Below are 23,611 nucleotides of genomic sequence, written 5' to 3' on the forward strand. Positions count from 1 at the left end.
TACAACACCATCAGTACTTTCTCATACCCAGTTAGATAATATTCTCTACTGTGTCATAACATCTTACACAAGGCTAGCAAATTAAGACTTTAAGTTTTGGTTAAAAAGAAGAAAACTGCAACACCAGCACTGTCTGGTTTGATCATTCACCTTATGCATCTCCCTAGTGCCAAATAACTTTAGGTCATCCCCAAATTACATCTTTCTTCAAAAGACAAAGCCTGTGCTCCCACTGAGATCACAAAAAAGGAAACAGCATACAGATTTCAAAGGCAATTTCAAAAGGAGCTCTAAAATGTTTGAACAATGAAACATACACTTAGCATTCTAAATAACCAACCTTCTGAAGTGACTGTTTTAGAAACCAGACTCATTACCCAGAACAGACGGCTTCTCCAAGGTAGAGCAAAAATGCTGCTTTCTGCCTAGCCTCCCACAGGCACTCTGTTGAACGCAAATGCAAACTTTAGACCAAATGACTTCTTTCCTCAGAATCACTAGAATATAGCGCCCTCTGGTGCACTGTATCGGAAGGTTGTTTTGTTTTCTAAATTTCCTCTTCCTAGAGGTTTGAGTGTTAAAATGTTCAGTCTAAAGTACTGCATAGGTTCAAATGACAGGGAGGTAACAGCACTGAGTAACTTAATTTTCTTTATTGAAGGTGATTACAACATATACTTAAAATTTTGATGTCAGATATTAGGTTAAATGACTATAAAATCCATCTTTATTTAGAAAATGTTTTGAGTTTTCTGAAAGAAAGTAATTTAATGAAAGAAGAAGATAAATGGTCAATTTAAGAGGCCATAGATTGACAGGGAAGAATTACTACATTTTTTATGACAACATTTATCATACTCAGGGCATATTAACAATAACATATGACTTTAAAATCTGCCTAGAGTATGTACAAATGCGCTCTGACTAGAGGGTGCATGGCAATTTTAAGGAACTGAAAGAGGATGAGAACAGAAGGGCAAAGGGCACCTGGCGTAAGGAAACAAGGTCAAAGAAGCAGGGAGAAGCCAGAACCTGTAGGGTCTTATGGGTCATTTTAAGGATACATGTTCATCGTAAAGGCAATAAATCGTAGCCATTAAAGAGTTTTGGCTGTGTTACTAATTAAACAACCACTTCTGCAAAGGATCTGGCATAGTTTCAGATACACAGTAAATATATCCAGTAAATGCTGATTCCCTCACAAACACTCTCTAAAAAATTTACTCTCAATAGTATGTTTAACCAATTACAATCACAGTATCTTTATAAAATGAATTAGCATTATTTAATGTTAATCTAATGCCCATTTTCTCCCAAGTTAATACAACAAAGTAGAATTCAAAATGCACTAAAAATTACAAGTTATTTATTGAATCATAACATCATCTTATATACTGCTAAAAAACAGAGTACAATTAAGCCAGCCATGAAATTAAAAGACGCTTGCTCCTTGGAAGGAAAGTTATGATCAACCTAGATAGTATATTAAAGAGCAGAGACATTACTTTGCCAACAAAGGTCCGTCTAGTCAAGGCTATGGTGTTTCCAGTGGTCATGTATGGATGTGAGAGTTGGACTGTGAAGAAAGCTGATCGCCGAAGAATTGATGCTTTTGAACTGTGGTGTTGGAGAAGACTCTTGAGAGTCCCTTGGACTGCAAGGAGATCCAACTGCAAGGAGATCCAACCAGTTCATTCTGAAGGAGATCAATCCTGGGTGTTCACTGGAAGGACTGATGCTAAAACTGAAACTCCAATACTTTGGCAACCTCATGCGATGAATTGACTCACTGGAAAAGACTCTGATGCTGGGAAGGATTGGGGGTGGGAGGAGAAGGGGACGACAGAGAATGAGATGGCTGGATGGCATCACTGACTCTATGGACATGAGTTTGAGTGAACTCCAGGAGTTGGTAATGGACAGGGAGGTCTGGCATGCTGTGATTCATGGGGTCGCAAAGAGTTGGTCACGACTGAGCGACTGAACTGAACTGAAGCCAGCCTGTATCTCTACTTTGAGTGTACTCTTAGTTTCTAATACTAAAATACATTAATACCAAGATGAAACAGAAACAATTAACAATATAAAATTCTAAGTGACATAATTTAAGGGATCCAAAGCTCAATATTACAAATTTATTTAGCAAAGTCAAAATATGCCTTCAAGGAAGGCTGAGGAACTTATCTAGAAACCGACTGTTTCTATCAACTATCTGGAGAAGGCGATGGCACCCCACTCCAGGACTCTTGCCTGGAAAACTCCATAGACGGAGGAGCCTGGTAGGTTGCAGTCCATGGGGTCACAAAGAGTCGGACACGACTGAGTGACTGCACTTTCACGCATTGGAAAAGGAAATGGCAACCCATTCCAGTGTTCTTGCCTGAAGAATCTCAGGGACAGGGGAGCCTGGTGGGCTGCCGTCTGTGGGGATGCACAGAGTCAGACATGACCGAAGCGACTTAGCAGCAGCAGTTATCAACTATCTAACCCACCATACAGTGTCTGTGCTCTGTTTATGATTTCTGTCTTTTCAAATCTCTCAGTTTCTCAAATGTTTCTGCTATAATCCATTAAGACAGTTTGTAAACAATACAAGATTTCACCTAACACATTTCAGCAACGCATCTTAAAATTTACATTTGCACAGACAGAAGCTAATCTTATAGATTAAAAAAAAAAGTTAAGAATCTTTGTTTCTGTAGTCAATTACCAGAGAGGCATGACATCAGGAAACCATATTCTTCCCAGGTATTTGGAGACTTCAGTGTGAATTTCATCTAGGCTATAAACATCATCAGGTATCAAAACTTCCTCCATGATAGAGAGGTGAGTTAGCTTTCTCCCACACAGTCTTACAAACTCAATGAATGCACTGCAGCTAACTTCACATTCACTGAGGCCCAAGGCTGTTAAGTTTTTACAGTGTTCAGCAATACAAATAAGTTCATTATCAATGACCTGAAGACCATTAGCACATACAACTAACTCTGTTAGTCGGGGACAGTTAAGACCTAGCCGTCCTAGAATCTCTTTGCTTACTGAACGACCAAAATAAAGGTGAGTAACAGGGTTTTCTTCTTTGAAGAACGTCTCCATTTCCTCTTCATATAAAAAGAAGTACATAACAACATTCACTCCAGGGGAGTGTTTAATAAGTGCATCCCAACTTTGTCTTTTAATAGAATGAAATTCAATTTGTCCAGGATTTTCACTCACAACATCTATTCGAAGATGCTCAAGGTTTACATGAGTCTCATTCGAAAGCGCCAGGAGAAGTTCATCACTTAGCATGTAATAATTCAATGCCAGTTCTCTAAGACCTTGACAATGGTCAGCTACACAAAGGATTCCTGCAGGAAATGGGGAAAAATCCTTAAACACACAGAGTATGGATACTAATACAACATTTGTGAATTTAAATTTGTATCAGTTATTCATTATTTCCTAGAATAGACGTTTAATGATTTCTGAGGAGACAGATGCTGATATATATATATATATATAATTTTCAAGCAAATCTGTATTTGTACGTGTGTGTGTGTGTAAATAATTGTGTGCATATACGTACTTAGTCATGTCTGACTCTTTTGCAACCCCATGGTCTGTAGACCTCCTGGCACCTCTGTCCATGGAAATTTCCAGGCAAAAATTTTGGAGTGGATTGCCATTTCCTTCTCCAGAGGATCTTCCCCATCCAGGGACTGAACTTGCATCTCTTCTGTCTCCTGCATTGGCAGGCAGATTCTTTACCACTGCACCACCCAAAAAGCTCCATATATATAATTATACATACAATAAAAAATATATAAGTAAGATACTCTTAGGAGAAGCAATTTAAACTATATTAGCTTACATCAATACATTGAGTTCTTTTGAAAGAAAGATTAATGAATTACATCTCATAAGCATATAGTGTTCAACAGGAAATTGTACTACTATTACTACAATAAAAACATCATATGAGCTTAAAAATAAAACCTACCATCAGATGAAACATGAGGACAGCTGCTCATTTTTAGGCGTCTTAGAGTGTCACTATTATTGGCCACAAGAATGCTCAAAGAAGGATCATCCACTGGCGTGTCTTCAATTTTGATTGATGACAATGATTTTGAGTTAACAAAAAGAACTGTAAGTGCTGACACAAAATGAGACTAGCATGGCAATAAGAAAAAATTATAAAAACATTATTTTAAAATCTCCAGCTGCAATAATTTCATCAAAACTATTTATTAATATATCAATATATGCTTATAATAGCATAATAAAAGTGATCAACACATTACTGCTTTTCACAGTGCCATTAGCCCGGAGAAACAGCAAAGTATAGTTTCATTACTTTTATCATTGCTAAATAGAACAGTGAGAAAGGAAGAAGTTTCAAAGATTTCATAAACACATCTTCCAATTATTTTCAATCTTAAGGATATAGTTTTCAACATTAAAAGGATATAATCTTATGTATTTCCTAGAATAGAAGTTGGCAAGTTATGGTCCACTGGCCAAGTCCACTCCACTTTATCATATGGCTCATAGTTAAGTATGAAAAGCGTTAGTTGCTCATTCATGTCTGCCTCTCTGCGACTCCATGGACTATAGTCCACCAGTTCCTCTGATCACGAAACTCTCCAGGCAAGAATACTGGAGTGGCTCGCCATTCCCTTCTCCAGGGGATCTTCTGGACCCAGGGATCGAACCCAGGTTTCCCGCATTGCAGGTAGATTCTTTATCATCTAAGCCACTGCATGGTTTTTATATTTTCAAATAGTTCAAAGAAAATTTTTAAAGAGGAGTATTTTGTGATATGTAAAAATTAAGTGAAGCTTTTTCACTTTCCATAATTAGAGAAGAGCAATGTGGGGCTCATTTACGTACTGCTATGTCTCCTTTCACACTACGATGCTAGAAGTGAGCAGAATGATTGACCCACAAAATCTAAAATTTACTGTCTGGACTGAGTCAACACCCTAGTCTAGGATAAATAAATTCTTATCTGTTTTATTCATTCCTGTATTTCTAGCACCTAAAACAGTATCTTGCACATAGTCAATATTTACTGTTGATGAATAAATGATGTCATATTCTTCAGAGACACTTTTTTCTAGCAAATTATCTAAACAAAGATACATTTTGAAAACGTTCTGCTTTGAAGATTGACAAACAAAAGTTACAGTTTGACTTCATAAAGGGTGGAGTTTCAGAACTTTTCAGATCCAGTATTTTTTGACACAGAAAGTCTAGAAAACAAATCTGTGCACGTTTTCTTTTCCAAAATTAACTTGGATTCTATCAAAGGCTCTGCTGTCCCTATCAGAATGACCAAATTGGTTATACATCATAATTCCTTTACAAGAAAACAATGGTTTATACTACTGTTAACTGAGTTACACAAATTCTCAAATGGTGGACAGCTAAACCTCTTTACTAAACTTTGTTGTGGTGGTCCAGTCATGCACGACTCTTTGTGACCCCATGGACTGTGGCACACCAGGCCTCCCTGTCCTTCACCATCTCCCAAAGTTTGCCCAAGTTTGTGTCCACTGCATCAGTGATGCCATTCAGCCATCTCATTCTCTCTCCTCTTCTCCTACCCTCAATCTTTCCCAGCATCAGGGACTTCAATGAGTCAGCTGTTCACATCAGCTCAGTTCAGTCACTCAGTCATGTGTCCAACTCTTTCCATCCCCATGGACTCCAGCATGCCAGGCTTCCCTGTCCATCACCAACTCCCAGAGCTTGCTCAAACTCATGTCTGTCAAGTCAGTGATGCCATCCAACCATCTCACCCTCTGGCATCCCCTTTTCCTCCTGCCATCAATCTTTCCCAGCATCAGGGTCTTTTCCAATGAGTCAGCTCTTTGCATCAGGTGGCCAAAGTACTGGAATTTCAGCTTCAGCATCAGTCCTTCCAATGAATACTCAGGACTGATTTCCCTTAGGATTGACTGGTTCCATCTCCTTGCAGTCCAAGAGACTCTCAAGTCTTCTCCAATACCACAGTTCAAAAGCATCAATTCTTTGGAACTCAGCTTTCTTTATAGTCCAACTCTCACACCTATACATGACTACTGGAAAAACCATAGCTTTGACTTGAAGGACCTTTGTTGGCAAAGTAATACCTCTGCTTTTTAATATGCTGTCTAGGTTGATCACAGATTTCCTTCCATGAAGCAAGCATCTTTTAATTTCATGGCTGCAGTCACCATCTGCAGTGATTTTGGAGCCCAAGAAAATAAAGTCTGTCACTGTTTCCATTGTTTTCCCATCTATTTACCATGAAGTGATGGGACCAGATGCCATGATCTTAACATTTTCAATGCTAAGTTTTAAGCCAGCTTTTTCACTCTCCTCTTTCACTTTCATCAAAAGGCTCTTTAGTTCCTCTTCACTTTCTGCCATAGGGGTGGTACCATCTGCATATCTGAGGTTATTGATATTTCTCCTGGAAATCTTGATTCCAGCTCGTACTTCATCCAAGCTGGCATTTCTCATGATGTACTCTGCATATAAGTTAAATAAGCAAGGTGACAATACACAGCCTTGACATACTGCTTCCCCAATCTGGAACCAGTCTGTTGTTTCATGTCCAGTTTTAACTGCTGCTTCTTGACCTGCAAACAGAGTTCTCAGGAGGGAGGTAAGGTGGTCTAGTATTCCCATCTCTTGGAGAATTTTCCACAGTTTGTTGTGATCTACACAGTCAAAGGCTTTGGCATAATCCATAAAGCAGAAGTAGATGTTTTTCTGAAATTCTCTTGTTTTTTCTCCAAAATACTGGAGCTTCAGCTTCAGCATCAGTCCTTCCAATGAGTATTCAGGATTGATATTCCTTAAGATTGACTGGTTTTATCTCCTTACAGTCCAAGGGACTTTTAGGAATCTTCTCCAGCACCACAGTTTGAAGGCATCATCTCTTCGGTGCTCTGCCTTCTTCATGGGCCAGCTCTCACAACCATACATGACCACTGGGAAGACCACTATACAGACCTCTGTCGGCAGAGTAATGTCTCTGCTTTTCAACACACTGTCTAGGTTTGTCATAGCTTTCCTGCCAAGAAGCAATCATCTTCTGACTTCATGGTTGCAGTCACCATCCACAGTTATTTTAGAGCCCATAAAGAGGAAATCTGACACTGCTTCCACCTTTTCCCCTTCTCTTTGCCACAAAGTAATGGGGCCAGATGCCATGATCTTAGTTTTTTAATATTTAGTTTTAAGCTGGCTCCTTCACTCTCCTCCTTCACCCTCATCAAAAGGTTTTTTAGTTCCTCTTTGCTTTCTGCCATTAGAGTGGTATCATCCTCATATCTAACACTGTTGATGTTTCTCCCTTCTGTCTGATTCCAGCTTGTAACTCATCCAGACCAGCATTTCTCATGACATGCTCAGTGTATAGGTTAAACAAACAGGGTGACAGCAGACAATGCTGCTGTACTCCTTTCTCAATCCTGAACCAATCAGGTGCTCCACACGGGGTTCTAGCTGTTGCTTCTTGACCTGCATACAGGTTTCTCAGGAGACAGGTAAGATGGTCTGGTATTCCCATCTCTTTTAAGAGCTTTCCACAATTTATTATGATCCACACAGTCAAAGGCTTTGGAGTAGTCGATGAAACAGAGGTAGATGTTTTTCTGGAATTCCCTGGCTTTCTCTATGATCCACTGAATGTTGGAAATTTGATCTCTGGTTCCTCTTCCTTTTCTAAACCCAGCTTGGACATCTGGAAGTTCTTGGTTCTCAAAATACTGAAGCCTAGCTTGTAAGATTTTAGCATGACCTTACTAGCATGGCAGATGAGTGCACTTATCCAATGTTCGGCACATTCTTTAGTGCTACCCTTCTTGGGAATTGGGATGAGGATTGACCTTTTCCAGTCCTGTGGCCACTGCTGGGTCTTCCAGATTTGCTGACATACTGAATGCAACACCTTGATGGCATCATCCTTTAGGGTTTTGAATAGTTCTACTAAACTTTATGGTGCCAAAAATTATTAGAGGAAAAGAAACAGTTCATTCTTTTTCGTTACGAAATGTAAGGTTTATTTCACTTTTAAGTAACTTCCACAGGACTCTTTCAGTCCTGAAGGACACATTTAAGCATTAGAGTACATATTTCATTACAGTAACAATGTATTAGTGCTTTTTTCAAAAGATTTTTTAAAAAAATGTAGACCATTTTCAAAGTCTTTATTGAATTTATTACAATATTACTTCTGTTTTTATGATTTTGATTTCTTGGCCACGAGGCATATGGGATCTTAGCTCCCCAATCAGGGATTGAATCTACATCCCCTGCACTGGAAGACAAAGTCTTAACCACTGAACCACCAGGGAAGTCTCTAGGTTAGTACTTCTCAGGCAGGTCAAAATTCTGTGTCCACACATCACTTTCCCTCAGTCTGCAAATGAAAGAACAGAGGCACAGGGACATCCACAACTCTGCCAGAAACCACAGAGCTCACTCTGTGTGGAGGCGGGGCTTGGGATGAGGCCTCTGGTGACTGCCTCAGCTAACCCAGAAGCTGGCCCTGGAAGTTGATGTGCAGCAGAGAGACAGCCCAGAATCTAAGAATTTCAGGCTAATCTGCTTCCCTATCTCATAAACAAGGAAATAACTATTTAGAAGTAGTAAGTTTTCATCTGATTACTTGAATCCCCAAGTGACCCATTTTTTTTCAGCATACCTCTTAAAAAGATTAACAGGCTAGCAGAAATGCATTCTAAAAGAGAGCCATGACCCAGTTAATGAGAAAGGAGATGCTGCTATTCCTCCATCCTCTTCTATAGGAAGGTTTCCATTAGTCAGTTTTACTGATGACCAGAATTCAGTGCTTATTACATATGAGGCACTATTCTAATTCTGGGTTTATTATGGTAAATAAGCAAAAGAAAATCCCTGCCCTCAAGGAGCTGATGTCTTCTGTTTGAGGAGAAGAAGAGTAAACATTAAATAAATAAGGTGATTTCAAATTCAGATGAACGATGTAAAGAAAATAAAACACTGCAGAGAGTAAGTGGAGGAGGGGGTGTTGTTTTAGCAAAATGGGTCAAGGAGGGCCTCTCTGAGGACATGGCATTCAAGTCAAAGCCTGAATGAACAGAAGGCGGTCATTAATTTCTGGGGCAGAGACCGCTGGTTGCATTGTAAGAACCATCATCCTTTCTAATAAGTAATCTGGTTCTAATTTTTAGCTGGGCATATTGCCACCCAGCTAAAAGACTTTCCTTGCTTCCCAGAAATGTGCTGTGGCCACACAGCTAAGCTACCCAGTAAGACAGACAGAAGCCCTGTGTGGTACTTATGGCTAGTCTTGTACACCTTGAAAAGGAGAGGGCACACTCTTCTCCCCCCATTTATTCCCTCCAGCGATCTAGAACAAGAACACCATCTTGGGAAATGAAAATGAAGAAAACACTGTGGAGAGAAAGGAAGTGCCTAGGTGGAATGTGGGTGCCACAGTCCTAGTGGACAGCTAGTCCACAGCTAGGGACTGCGGCACCTATGGGTTTCTTTAGTATAAGAGAAATAGACCTCAATCATGTTTTCAAGCCACTGTTACTTTGGAATTTCTACTGCAAGGATGCCAATAGTATCCTAATCAGTATAGTACATTTAGTTAAATATTACACTGTTCCACCTACAATGGAGCAACTATAGAAATACAGGAAAGATATCCATTATTGGCCCTATACACTCTACATTCAATCTAACTATGCAAACCATCATTTGAAAATTCTAAATATAACACCTAGATTTTATATTGGGGCTTCCCTGGTGGCTCAGAGGTTAAAGCGTCTGCCTGCAATGCGGGAGACCTGGGTTCGAAGCCCTGGGTAGGGAAGAGCCCCTAGAGAAGGAAATGGCAACCCACTCCAGTATTCTTGCCCAGAGAATCCCATAGACGGAGGAGCCTGGTGGGCTACAGTCCACGAGGTCGCAAAGAGCCAGACATGACTGAGTGACTTCACTTTCAAAACTATGATGGAGGTAATGAAGATAATGGCAAATAATTAATTAGCCAAATATTACACTATTCCACCTACAATGGAGCAACTATAGAATTACAGGAAAGATATCCACTATTGGCCCTATACACTCTACATTCAATGTAACTATGTAAATCATCACTTGAAAATTCTAAATATAACACCTAGATTTTATATTAATGACACCTGCTGTGAAACAATCATTAAAATTACAAAACAGATCTAAAGAATGAAACCATGCATTAGATATCTCATCAAAAATATCTAATGTGTATCTAAATGCTAGCCAACAAAAACCTGCTTTAGGTAATTATTTGAATGCAAGTAAGGTTGTGATCTATTTTTAGGAAAAGAATTATGTTTGACTGAATGCATGCTCAGTCACTTAGTCGTGTCTGACTCTGCAGCTCCAGGGACTGTAGCCCTCTAGGCTCCTCTGTCCATGGAATTTTTCAGGCAAGAATACTGGAGTGGGTTGCCATTTCTTTTTCCATGGAATCTTTCCAACCCAGGGATCAAACGCGCATCTCTTGTGTCTCCTGTATTGGCAGGGAGATTCTTTATCACTAGCACCACCTGGGAAGCTCTATGTTTGTCTAGTTCAATAATATTTAAGAATTGTAGTCGATCTCACAAAAAAATCATCTTTACCTTTGACATATTCATAAAACTTGGCTTGGCCATTGAAATCAAGCCCAAAGTCTGGATAGAACAATTTACCAGCTGAGAAAGTATATCACAGGCAGCTTCTGCTGACTCAGTACTGCTATCAACCTACAAAGACAATTTAAAATCTTAATTTCATGAATGTAACATTAGAAGGTTACTGGCAATATAATTATTTAACAGAATTCAATATTCAACTACAAAACTGTATTTATCCCTTCAACCTATAAAATAAATGAGTAGTTTTTCTCTAATACACACTATATTGGACAAAAAAGGAAAAGCAGAGATGACGACAAATGAACTAAGCACTTTATACTTTCAAATCTTGTATGATTACCTGAATTTTAATCATGGCATCTACATGAAGGAAGTTGAAGTTAATTCAGTTGTAGCTCAAGTACTACATCTAAATCTATGCAAGTAACAACAAAGAAATAGGAAATAGTTTGGGATAAGAATTCTGAAAATTTCACTCTTTCAATATAATAATCTAACACAAATACTAACAAAACTTAAGTCACTGTTTTTATGTACTGCTTATTTTTCTTACCTTAAAGCTGACATACTGGAGATGGGCAGCATGCTTTTTAATGATCTGCTGAATGAGATCAGGATGAGTGGAGTTAAAATATGAAGTAGCTGACTGGTTCAGCTCAAACTCAAACTTTCTCCAAAGGTCAGGTATGTGGAAAACTTCATTCCATCTCCTACAGACAGAAGATGCCCGGGCTCGATCTATTAAAGGAAGATACTGAAAAATGCATAACACTACGTGGTGAGGCAAATTCCCCCAGTCCAGAAGAGCAGCACACATGTGAGTCTGGCTGAGAGAAGAACAGTACCCAAGTTTTGGCTGTTTCCCTGCAGGTGAGAACTGGAGAACTTTATTCATGAAAGATAAACGGCTCCTCTTCATTCTGTAAACAGTAAACAATGGTAAGTGATAATCTTCCCCACATTCCCATCCTATATTTTGCCTTAATTGTATGGAATAACAACATCAGAAAATGAGAAACAGTTTAAGACAATTTTGACAGGAATCTTTCACTTTCATGCATTGATAGGCACTACTTAGCACTAGACATGCAGAGAGAAACAGGATGGAAGAGTCAAAGTGTTAGTCGCCCAGTCATGTTCAACTTGCTGCAACACCATGGACTGTAGCCCACCAGGCTACTCTGTCCATGGGATTCCCCAAGCAGGAATACTAGATTGGATAGTCATTCCCTTCTCCAGGTAGTCTTCCTGACCCAGGTTTCCCACACTGCTGGCAGATTCTCTACCATCTGAGCCACCAGAGAAGACCCAAATAGGAGGGAACATGTTCTCAAAGAGCTATGCTGAAACAGCAAAATACAGTGATGAATGCCATCACTGAAACTGGGACCAGCTGATGGAAGTTTAAGGGAATGGCATGTTCTTGAGTTTGTATGTGGGAGGGGGGTAGTTGGGGTAAGTTTCCAGGAAGAAAGGTCCAAGGAAGCAGTGCATGTGCCAGGTTTATTCCTAGTCAATTACTGTATTCTCACTATCACACTGCAATTGTGCTGAGAACTCCAGGCAGGGTGAGGTTGTGGGGCTCGTTGGGGGATAGAAAACATAATTAAAAGCATGGATCTGGGTAAGTCCCAACTCTGTTATTTACCAACCATGTGATCCTGTCTGAGCAAATTAATATAAGCCTCAGCTTCCTCCCCTGAAAAGCAGGGAGAAATGCATTACCAGTCTCATAAGGTTGTTGAGAGGATTAAAGTAACTCAAGTGCCAGCCCATAGTAAGGGCTCGATAAATGTTGCACTCGTTGTTAAATCGTCTAATGCATTTTCCTGAACAAATTTCATTATGTTGCTTAAGCTGGAGCACAGTTCCAACAAAAAGCCAAATGGCCTGGGACAGTTTTCAGATGACACCCAGGACATGGGAGCTCTAGAGAAGTGGGATATGGCAGGGACAGAAGCCGCAGCAGTACACTGGGTCCTCACCAGCTGATGTAAATACAGCAAAGGAATGAGCATTCTTTCCCAACAGAAAGAAAGGATGACTCCATCAGGTATTAAGTCAGCTTGAGACAGAACTAAGTGACAACAAAATTCAGGTCTAGATATACCCAAGTATATAGGGTTATCTTGTACATATATTTTACATAAGAATTTAAAGTATTTTAAGTATACAATTTAAAATAGTGATAAAGGTAGTTCTGAATTTTATTTAACTTTGGTTGACTCTTTAACCCTTTCTCATCCTTGAATGCTAGGAATGTATATGTTGAAGATTTGGTATCATAACTGAAACATACCTTCAAATCTAATGAAATATTTAATATGTAAATATCCCTATCTCATGAGCCACTCTGTCTGATGGGCAACATTTCTTAACCACAACATAGAGATGGATCCCAGAAATATGAATGACCTATAAAATCACTGAGCAAAATAAAAGGTCGCCTTTAGGGTTTGGGAAAGGGAAGGAGGGGTAGGAAAAAATTGTATCTCAAGCACTAGGCAAAAGGGCCAGTGCACATCTTAATCTGACTAAACCAGTTTACGTGTATAACTGAGAAATACAGTGTAGAATATGTGCAACTGCTGACATCAATAATTCAAAGCATATACTATTTTCAAGGGTTAATTCCCTAAAACGAAATACAATGGCCCAAGGAAAGCAAAGAAATGGACGTTAGATACTCCCCTCTGAAGCTAAGCATATTTATTGATATTTTGCTTGTAACTATTTTATTAGGAAGCCTACAGAATGGAAAGCTAATATTTTTCTAAGGAATTACCAAAAAGTTATCCCTAAAATAATCCCTCATTAAAAAAGCAGTGAAGCCAAAAATAAAACAAAGGCTTCATCCAAATGCCCAGTTAGAAAATCACCTTGTGATTCTAAATAAAGGAATTGTGCTATATATTAAAACTGCATGTAACAGGGATTAAATGTTAAACTTGTGTATCTGTTAAAATCATTAAGTTCCCAATTCACTGACAGTCACCAAAAATAACTAAATGATAGTATGCACCAATAATTCTATTAAAAAATAACATCTTAGTTTTCTTCTTCCTCATGTACATCAACTTTCAGAATAGAAAACCCATCCACAAACCATACATTTTATATGAAGTAATTTTTTAGCAATGAGCATCAGGAAAATATTATCAAGTGCAAGACAAAGGGATCTTTATTAGCTTGAAAACCTTGATGTAGAAATTCCAGCCTAAGCATATACAATCACTTTTCAAAATTGATCATTTCTTTTTCAAACTACCAACTTTCTTACCTAAAGAAGGCTCCCAAGTTACAGTTAATGGTGAATGAATGAAATGAAGTAACTGCTGCCATAGGGGACTCACCAATATCCATTTGATTTCACTTCGTAGCTTGGCAAAACACCACAAAAACACATTCATCAGAATATATAAGTAAAAATTCAGCAATTTTTACGCTTAGGGTATTTATATATCATTGTATATGTTGAAAGTTTTTATCAGAAATTACTGATTCCCAAACTATTTTCCACTGAGAAGAAAAGCTGTCCATTAAAGCAAAAACAAACAAAATACCAGTAGCCTGATCAACAGAAACAGTGCAACACTCGCCAGGAATTACACATGAAGCTCTACTCAAATAGAAGACTGTGGATCAAACAGTCAAATGAGGGCTCTAAAAATTCACATTTTAATAAAAACATATAGGGAGTTACTACAAAACAATTAAGGTAGCCCTGATTACATGTGTTAATAGGCTACGTAAATCTTTCAGTTCCAGTTTTTGGAAGCACATACCACCACTACTTTTCATACTGTTCATGGGGTTCTCAAGGTAAGAATACTGAAGTGGTTTGCCATTCCCTTCTCCAGTGGACCACGTTTTGTCAGAACTCTCCACAATGACCCGTCTGTCTTGGGTGGCCCTACACGGCATGGCTCATAGTTTGAGTTAGACAAGGCTGTGGTCCATGTGATCAGATTGGTTAGTTTTCTGTGACTGTGGTTTTCATTCTGTCTGCCCTCTGAAGGAGAAGGATGAGAGGTTTGTGCAAGCTTCCTGATGGGAGAGACTGCCTGAGGGGGAAACTGGGTCTTGTTCTGATGGGCAGGGCCATGCTCAGTAATCTTTAACTCAATTTTCTGTTGATGGGGAGGGCTGTGTTCCCTCCCTGTTGTTTGACCTGAGGCCAAACTATGGAGAAGGTAATGAAGATAATGGCGACCTCCTTCAAAAGGTCCCACGCAGGCACTGCTGCACTCAGTGCCCCCAACCCTGCAGCAGGCCACCACCGACCCACGCCTCCACCGGAGACTCCTGGACGCTCACGGGCAAGTCTGGGTCGGTCTCTTGTGGGGTCGCTGCTCCTTTCTCCTGGGTCCTGGTCACACAAGGTTTTGTTTGTACCCTCCTAGAGTCTGTTTCCCCAGTCTTGTGTAAGTTCTGGGGGCTCCATGGTGGGTTAATGGTGACCTCTTCCAAGAGGTCGCATGCCACACCCAGGTCTACTGCTCCCAGAGCCCGTGCCCCTGCAGCAGCCCACCACTGACCCGCACCTCCGCAGGAGACACCCAAACACAGCTCTGGCTCAGTCTCTGCAGGGTCTCTGGGTCCTGGTGAGCACAAGCTTTGTTTGAGCCTCTGAGCATCTCTGGTGGGTATGGGGTTTGATTCTAAGCGCGATTTTGCCCCTTCTACCATCTTGCTGGGGATTCTCCTTTGCCCTTGGAAGTGAGGTATCTTTTTTGGAGGGATCCAACATTCTCCTGTTGACAGCTGTTTAGCAGCAAGTTGTAATTTTGGAGTTCTCGCAGGAGAAGATGAGCGCACGTCCCTCTACACCACCATCTTGGAGAAAATCTTGGCTTAAAACTCAACAATCAGAAAACTAAGATCACGGCATCTCGTTCCATCACTTCATGGCAAACAGATGGGGAAACAAAGAAAACAGTGACAGACTTTATTTTCCTGAGCTCCAAAATCACTGAAGATGGTGACTGCAGCCATGAAATTAAAAGATGATTGCTCCTTGGAAGAAAAGCTAAGACCAACCTAGACAGCATATTAAAAAGCAGACCTTTGCCAACAAAGGTCTGTCTAGTCAAGGCCATGGTTTGTCCAGTAGTCATGTATGGATGTGAGAGTTGGGACTATAAAGAAAGCTGAGTGCTGAAGAATTGATGCTTTTGAACTGTGGTGCTGGAGAAGACTCTTGAGAGACCCCTAGACTGCAACGAGATCAAACCAGTCCATCCTAAAGGAAATCAGTCCTGAATATTCATTGGAAGGACTGATGCTGAAGCTGAAGCTCCAATATTTTGGCCAACTGATGTGAAGAACTGATTCATTAGAAAAGACCCTGATACTGGGAAAGACTGAAGGCAGGAGGAGAAGGGGACAACAGAGGATAAGATGGCTGGATGGCATCACTGACTTGAAGGACATGAGTTTGAGCAAGCTCCAGGTGTTGGTGATGGACAGGGAAGCCTGGGGTGCTGTAGTCCATGGGGTTGCAAAGAGTCGGACACGCCTGAGTGACTGAACAACAACAACAATACCAGGATAAAACTCATTGTCTGGGTGTCATGGATAAGTGTCATAAAGTAAAAAAAAATAAATGCACTCTACTACTTTTTGTAAGCCTAACTCAGTTACACATACCAGGTGGAGGAGACAACTTATTAATAATCAACTAAAAACTTCTCTTCAATCTCTAATGCCCACCATCAGCCAGCTCTCTTCTCTCTGAATCCTACTCCTAATATAGAGCTCTGGAGAACAGACAGGGAGATGAATTAGAGCTCAATATCCACAATTTGATTTCCAGACTGCCAAGTGTTGCTCTACTATCATACAAACCCTATCTTCCAGATAACGGCAAGGTCAGCTCTCTCTCCTTTATATTCTACTCCAGGAGTAAGCAGATGGGAGCCACCAGGGATACTTTCAGAGGAATACCACAAAAGGAGAGACAGGTAAGTCAAGTGACTTATACTTTCCTAACCAAATGACACACAGTTTTATTTACCACAGAAACTTTTCTACTGAGTTATCAATATGGCTAATTCCGTGTATGCAGGCCATGCTTTATGCTGGAAAACACTGAAGAGATCTGGAAGGGATATATAAATAGGGAATCTCTACCTAAGACCCAGAAGTAGGCATTGTGAAGGTACCTAACTCAGATCGGCTCACTGGAGTTTTTAAGATCAGATGAATCACTTTCCTGGTGGCTAAAGGAACTTGACTGCTGTTTTAAGAGTCACCAAATAGTGAGAGGATTGGTGGAAGACAAGTGGTAAGCCACAATTTGAAACATGTAGAAATGAGAGGGCTTGACAGTGATCACAAGTACAAAACGGGTTTATCAGCACTTGGGGAAAAAATGTAATGATGATTCAAAGTCCACTTGGTGGCTTCACTAACCACCCTAACCCAATTTCCCTTTTTTAAGTATGTTTATTAATTTGGCAGATAGGTGACCCTGTGAATCAGAGCCTCTAAAAGTATCTAAGAACTCTCCCATGGTATTCTTGAGGGAAAGATAATCAAAAACAGGTTACTAAACATCCAAAGCCCGCCTGGAAGCAGTAGTGAAAGTAACTATCTTCTGCACCATCACCAGGTTCTTCCAGATTGATGAAATGAATCCACAGAAGGCACTTCTAAAAACTTCAAGATTTTAAGAGTCACAACAGCAGAAATATTGTGTAAATAATAGATAAAGAATAAAGATTTAAAACTATCTAAAAATGAGACAAATTTGTTGGAAGCAACAAGATTAATTAGCAAATGTCCTTAAACAATTTTTCTAAAGTGGCACACTGAGTAAGCAGATTGCTCCCCCCACATGCAGGTGACCTCTGTTCCGTTCCGTTCCGTTCCCTTGCTCAGTCATGTCCGACTCTTTGCGACCCCGTGGACTCTGTTAGGAGGTCTGAAATCCTAGTAGCCATCAGTACAATGACCAGAGAGGTGTGGCCCGGACAGGGGAGCGGAAGATTTATTTCAAAATATAGTTTTGAAACTTGACTGCTTGCTGCTGCTGCTGCTAAGTCACTTCAGTCGTGTCTGACTCTGTGTGACCCCATAGGCGGAAGCCCACCAGGCTCCCCCATCCCTGGGATTCTCCAGGCAAGAACACTGGAGTGGGTTGCCATTTCCTTCTCCAATGTGTGAAAGTGAAAAGTGAAAGTGAAGTCGCTCAGTCGTGTCCGACCCTTAGCGACCCCATGGACTGCAGCCTACCAGGCTCCAGAATACTAATTAAAGAGTAAATTGTGCCAAAGGGCAAAATCTTCCCACTGAACATATCCCAGGGGACAAAATATAATTTTTTACGAATGTTGTCAAAAATATTTACGTTCTTTGCAACCCACATGACCATTCTAAATCTAAAATCTACAGTCTTTTAAAATATGAAAGTCAAACTACAGTATCATCAAAGTTTCAACAAGACATAAATAACTGGTATGTATTTATGTCAAACAAATCTTTCTTAAAGCAGTGATTGCCAACTTTCTACTGCTGTGACTCTTAAAACCTTGAACTGGGCAATGTGTTTAAATCCTTGAAACTGGGGTTGGGGAGAGTCTCAGCTGTTCCGCTCTCTTAACCATCCCCACCTCTCCTCCCAACTCCGAAGAGAAAAGGGAATGAGGACTGCAAGCCAGGCTCTCTACAGGGAAGGCTTCTGAAATGGGGAGAGTCTTGTCAGTGTTGGTTACACCAAGGGATCTTAACAATTAATACAAAGGGTTCAAGAAGGCATTTTGCAACATTTTTCTGAGCAAATTATCAGCTTTTCCACTCCATATTTTGGGGGAAATTTCTGGGCACGGGTAACTAAAGACAAAACCAATTTAACACCTAAAAGGGCAGAGATTCTTCCAAATCACAGGGAAAGCTTGTGTCTACTTTTCTCCAGGACATGCCTTTGTAAATATAAACTTTTAACTGGTTCCTCCTGTAAGGGAAAACACTTCTAGTTGTCGTACGTAATCAGTAATCATACATGTAATGAAAACATCAACTAAAACGCGTTAAAAGAGAGATTAAGACGAATACAATCCGTTCAGAGTTTACTCTCCAACGATGAACAAATTGACTAAACTCGGGAAACCTGGGTCCCGGGCTGGGACCTGCAGAAAAACCACCTTGGGAAGAAACGAACAACCCGAGGCTGTAAAACCTCAGACAGAAGACCCCACCCCAAGGAACAGCAAATGCGGGGGTGGGGGCTGGCCACAGGGGTCTGGCCTGGGGGCGGGGGCGTCTCTAGCCGGGTGCCCCTCCAGCTCCCGGTATCGGGGAGCCCAGTGCCCGGGCTGAGGACGCCAGGTCGTGCCTCACCGTTCCCGGAGAAAGCGCGCGAGCCGGGTCCCAAACAACAACCAGCCCCAGGCAGGACCCGCGCTTCCTCGCAGCTAGCGGAGGCGCAGCCCACCGCAGACCTCCGCGCCCCCCAGAAGGAAAGGATACCTGGAGACACAACCGCGTGTCTTTCCGCGCGCCCGGGCCTTGGCCGGCCGGGCTGCGGCGGCGGCGGCGGCCCAGGCCCGCCCCGCCCGAGCTCTGGGCGGCTGCCGGGGAACCGGATGCGCTGGGCCGGGGCGAAGACCCCAGAGCCCGCGGGCGTCCCCCCAGGCCCTCCCCCGGCCCCGCCCCCGGGCGGCAGCGCATGCGCGCAGCTGCAACCGTCTCAGGGGACCTGTGCGCGCTGGCTCCCACCTGCTCAGGGGCATCTCCCTAAGTGGTGACTGGAAGGTTTTTCTGCCTGCTGGCCTTCTGCTAAATGGATGTGACACCTGCGCGGTGAAATCTTAACGACCAGCCCGTCCGAATGGGAGCGAATTCACAGTTCCAGCTTCTAGAACGTAACTTCCCTGGAAAGTGCACCCTTTTTAATACACAGATACATGAAACTTAAAATGCTGAAAGTGTTAACAGCTCAGTGTTAAATATGTGTATATCGACTCCCTGTCCTGTGCCACATCTCACTCCCTGGGGATAACCACTGCTCTCGAGTAAATTGATATATTTTCCCATCTTTATGCCAATATCACACTGCCTTGTTTCTGTAACTTTGTAATAATTATTAAAATCAGGTAATTTTAGCCCTCCAACTTGTTCTTTTTCAAGGCCATATTGGCTATTTTGTTTTATTGGTTTGTTTGTTTCTTTAACATTTTATTTTGTATTGGGGTATAGTAAGTTAACAATGTTGTGATAGTCTCAGGTAAACAGTGAAGGGACTCAGCCATACATATATCCATTCTCCCCCATACTCCCCTCCCATCCAGGCTTTATTATGACTATTTGATATTCTTTGCATTTCTATTTGTATTTTAGACTCAGTTTGTCAATATCTACAAAGAAAAAAAAAGCCTTGATGGGCTCTTGCTAGAGATTGCCTTGAATCTAGAAATCAGTGTACGGAGAATTGATAGCTTAAAAATATCAAGTCTTCAAACTGATGAACATATCAGTTCAGTCGCTCAGTCATGTCTGACTCTTTGCGACCCCATGAATCACAGCACGCCAGGCCTCCCTGTCCATCACCAACTCCCAGAGTTCACTCAAACTCATGTCCATCGAGTCAGTGATGCCATCCAGTCATCTCATTCTCTGTGATCCCCTTCTCCTCCTGCCCCCAATCCCTCCCAGCATCAGACTCTTTTCCAGTGAGTCAGCTCGTCACATGAGGTGGCCAAAGTATTGGAGTTTCAGCTTCAACATCAGTCCTTCCAAAGAACACCCAGGATTGATCTCCTTTAGAATGGACCGGTTGGATCTCCTTGTAGTCCAAGGGACTCTCAAGAGTCTTCTCCAGCACCACAGTTCAAAAGCATTAATTCTTCGGCGCTCAGCCTTCTTCACAGTCCAACTCTCGCATCCATACGTGACCACTGGAAAAACCATAGCCTTGACTAGACGGACCTTTGTTGGCAAAGTAATATCTCTGCTTTTTAATATACTATCTAGGTTGGTCATAACTTTCCTTCCAAGGAGTAAGTGTCTTTTAATTTCATGGCTGCAATCACCATCTGCAGTGATTTTGGAGCCCTAAAAAATAAAGTCTGACACTGTTTCCACTGTTTCCCCATCTATTTGCCATGAAGTGATGGGACCAGATGCCATGATCTTAGTTTTCTGAATGTTGAGCTTTAAGCCAACTTTTTCACTCTCCTCTTTCACGTTCATCGAGAAGCTTTTTAGTTCCTCTTCACTTTCTGCCATAAGGGTGGTGTCATCTGCATATCTGAGGTTATTGATATTTCTCCCGGCAATCTTGATTCTAGCTTGTGCTTCTTCCACCCCAGCATTTCTCATGATGTACTCTGCATATAAGTTAAATAAACAGGGTGACAATATACAGCCTTGACATTTATTTAGGTCCTCTTTAATTTCTCTCAGCCATGTTTGAGTTTTTATACAGGTGTTGCACACTACCCCCACCTCCAGAGATACCCTAGGTATTTTAGAGGAGTCTAGGGGGCTACAGTCCATGGCGTGGCAAAGAGTTGGATACAACTGGGCAACTGAGCATACACAAATCCTTAGCCTTCTATCTTTTGGCTTCCCAGGTGATGCAGTGGTAAAGAATGCAACTGCCAGTGCAGGAGATACAAGAGATGTGAGTTTGATCCCTGGGTTGGAAAGATCCCCTGGAGGAGTAAATGGCAACCCACTCCAATATTCTTTCCTGGAAAATTCCACAGGCAGAGAAGCCTAGCATCTACAGTCCATGGGGTCACAAAGAATCAGACATGACTGAGTGAGCGACACACACCCTAGGTATTTATAGTTTTTACAATGCTGTTGTAAACACTATTTCTTTTTATGTTTTAATTCCTAATCATTTGTTGCAAATATATAGAAATATAATTGATTTTTGTACACTGATCTTGTATCTTGTTGTGCTGTGCTTTGTCTCTCAGTCATGGCAGACTCATTGCAACCCCATGGACTGTAGCCCACCAGGCTCCTCTGTCCATGGAATTCTCCAGGCTGGAATGCTGGAGTTTAGACATTCCCTTCTCCAGGGGATCTTCTCAACCGAGGAATTGTACCCAGGTCTCCTGCAATGCAGGCAGATTGTTTACTGTCTGAGCCACCAGGGAGCAAACTTGCTCAAATCACTTTTAGTTCTAGAAGCCTCCACTGGCATCTAGTACATTCCACTGGATTTTCTACATAGACAATCATGTCATAAAGGCAGTTATTGTTTGTCCCAATTGAATGCTGCTGCTGCTGCTAAGTCGCTTCTGTTGTGTCCAACTCTGTGCGACCCCAGAGACCGCAGCCCACCAGGCTCCCCCTAAACCAATATAATTATGCTCTGAAGATGTATTCTGCCTTTCTTTTAAGAATTTGGTGTTTCAGTCCAGGTTTGATGCATGAGACAGGGTGCTCAGGGCCGGAGCACTGGGATGACCCTGAGGGATGAGATGGGGAGGGAGGTGGGAGGGGGTTTCAGGATAGGGAACACATGTACACCCATGGCTGATTCATGTCAACATATGGAAAAACCACTGCAATATTGTAAAGTAATTAGCCTCCAATTAAAATAATTAATTAAAAAAAGAATTTGGTGTTTAATATTTAAAAAGATATATAATCTATATTCTAAATAAGTGAAGACTTTGCTTTTGCTTCATATTCCTTTAAATTAACCTTTCCCCAAAGGAAATTAGTAAATGTAAAATTAGTAAAGTAAAAATTAAGGGTTTTCATTTTAGAATCAGAAATGCCAGCTAGTGTGTCTCTAAATGTGGAAGAACTTGCTGCTGTTTTCAGTGTTTTCAGACACAGTATGAAGCTCCTGATAAGAGAGGGAATTATGAAATGAGCATTTCTAAGTGGGTCAGGGCTAGTTATCCCTGACAACACTGATTCAAAGCCACTATCCTGTTTTGAAAAGTGAATAAATCAAGGGGATTGTGTGGAGCTCAAGATTCCATAAACATTGTGTTCCATCTCGTGTAAGGTAGCCTTGTTTTGTACCACCTGGTGGATCTGAACTTATCATTTCTTAAAACAGAGAAGAAAAATGATTTTGAACATTTTCCTTTTCACTAATGCTTTTCTAAGTCAAGTTTTTATAGTGCAAAATCTTTAAAATGTAACATTGACCTGTGTGTTCCAACTGGTTTGAAAAGCTGTAACATAAATTACCTGGTTTTAAAAGCTGTAACATAAATTTGTAAATAATTCTGCAAATACACTTTATTTTAAAAGGATACTGATTTATTGCTATGTTTAACTAAACATTTCATAGAAACAGTTAATTTATAGATAATTTTCTGTAGTCATCTATGAAAGGCAAAATGTGTATTATTAACTTGACTGTCCACACAAATCTGGGATTATAGAGAAAAACCAGATAAGTCATTTAAAATCATGTGATAAAAGTAGGTTAGTAGGTCATGTTTTATAGCTGTCCTGGTGATCAGCCATCTCTAAAGGCATTTCAAAAACTACTTTTGACTACTCATTAGCAAGAATGAAAATTTCTTAGCTTTTTAATTAGAGGAAAAATTTAATACTAAAATATTTTCCTTGTAAAGAACAGCAGATGCTTTCAATGTGTTAAAATTTCCTCTTTATTATGTTTTCCTATGGCAATTTAAAATCCTTGAAAAATGACAAGTCTTAAGATTGGAAATTAAATACACAATAGTTTAATTTGATGTACTGGCTTTATAAAGTAAATGCTCCAAAGTAGGTTTTGTTTTTAATAATTATTATTCATTATCATAAAGGATACACTGTATTGCCAATTGATTACATTACAACTGTCAGAGGAAATGGAAAAGATACTATAATATTTAAGGGAAATAATATTTTAAATATCACAGAGTAGCAGTAGACTGGCAGCAAACACACCAATAAGTAAGCAAACAGAAATAGGGTAGCTCTCTGTTACAAGGTATTAAGAAGACACTGTAAACAAAGGCTCGGAGACATCA

General features: G+C 40.7%; 1 protein-coding gene across 1 annotated transcript; it reads right to left on the reverse strand.

Moving 5' to 3' along the window:
* Positions 1–782: 782 nt before the first annotated feature.
* Positions 783–11,572, reverse strand: LOC129558501 (F-box/LRR-repeat protein 21). Its single transcript, XM_055429688.2, has 4 exons — positions 11,206–11,572; positions 10,638–10,760; positions 3,983–4,154; positions 783–3,350 (listed from the first exon to the last, which is right to left on the reverse strand). Exons 1-4 carry the CDS (start codon positions 11,569–11,571, stop codon positions 2,707–2,709), a joined length of 1,305 nt encoding a protein of 434 aa, XP_055285663.1. The 5' UTR covers position 11,572; the 3' UTR covers positions 783–2,706.
* Positions 11,573–23,611: the final 12,039 nt, after the last annotated feature.

Source organism: Moschus berezovskii, chromosome 8, assembly GCF_049115385.1.
Source record: "Moschus berezovskii isolate FMDL1 chromosome 8, NW_MosBer_1.0, whole genome shotgun sequence".
NCBI lineage: Eukaryota > Metazoa > Chordata > Mammalia > Artiodactyla > Moschidae > Moschus > Moschus berezovskii.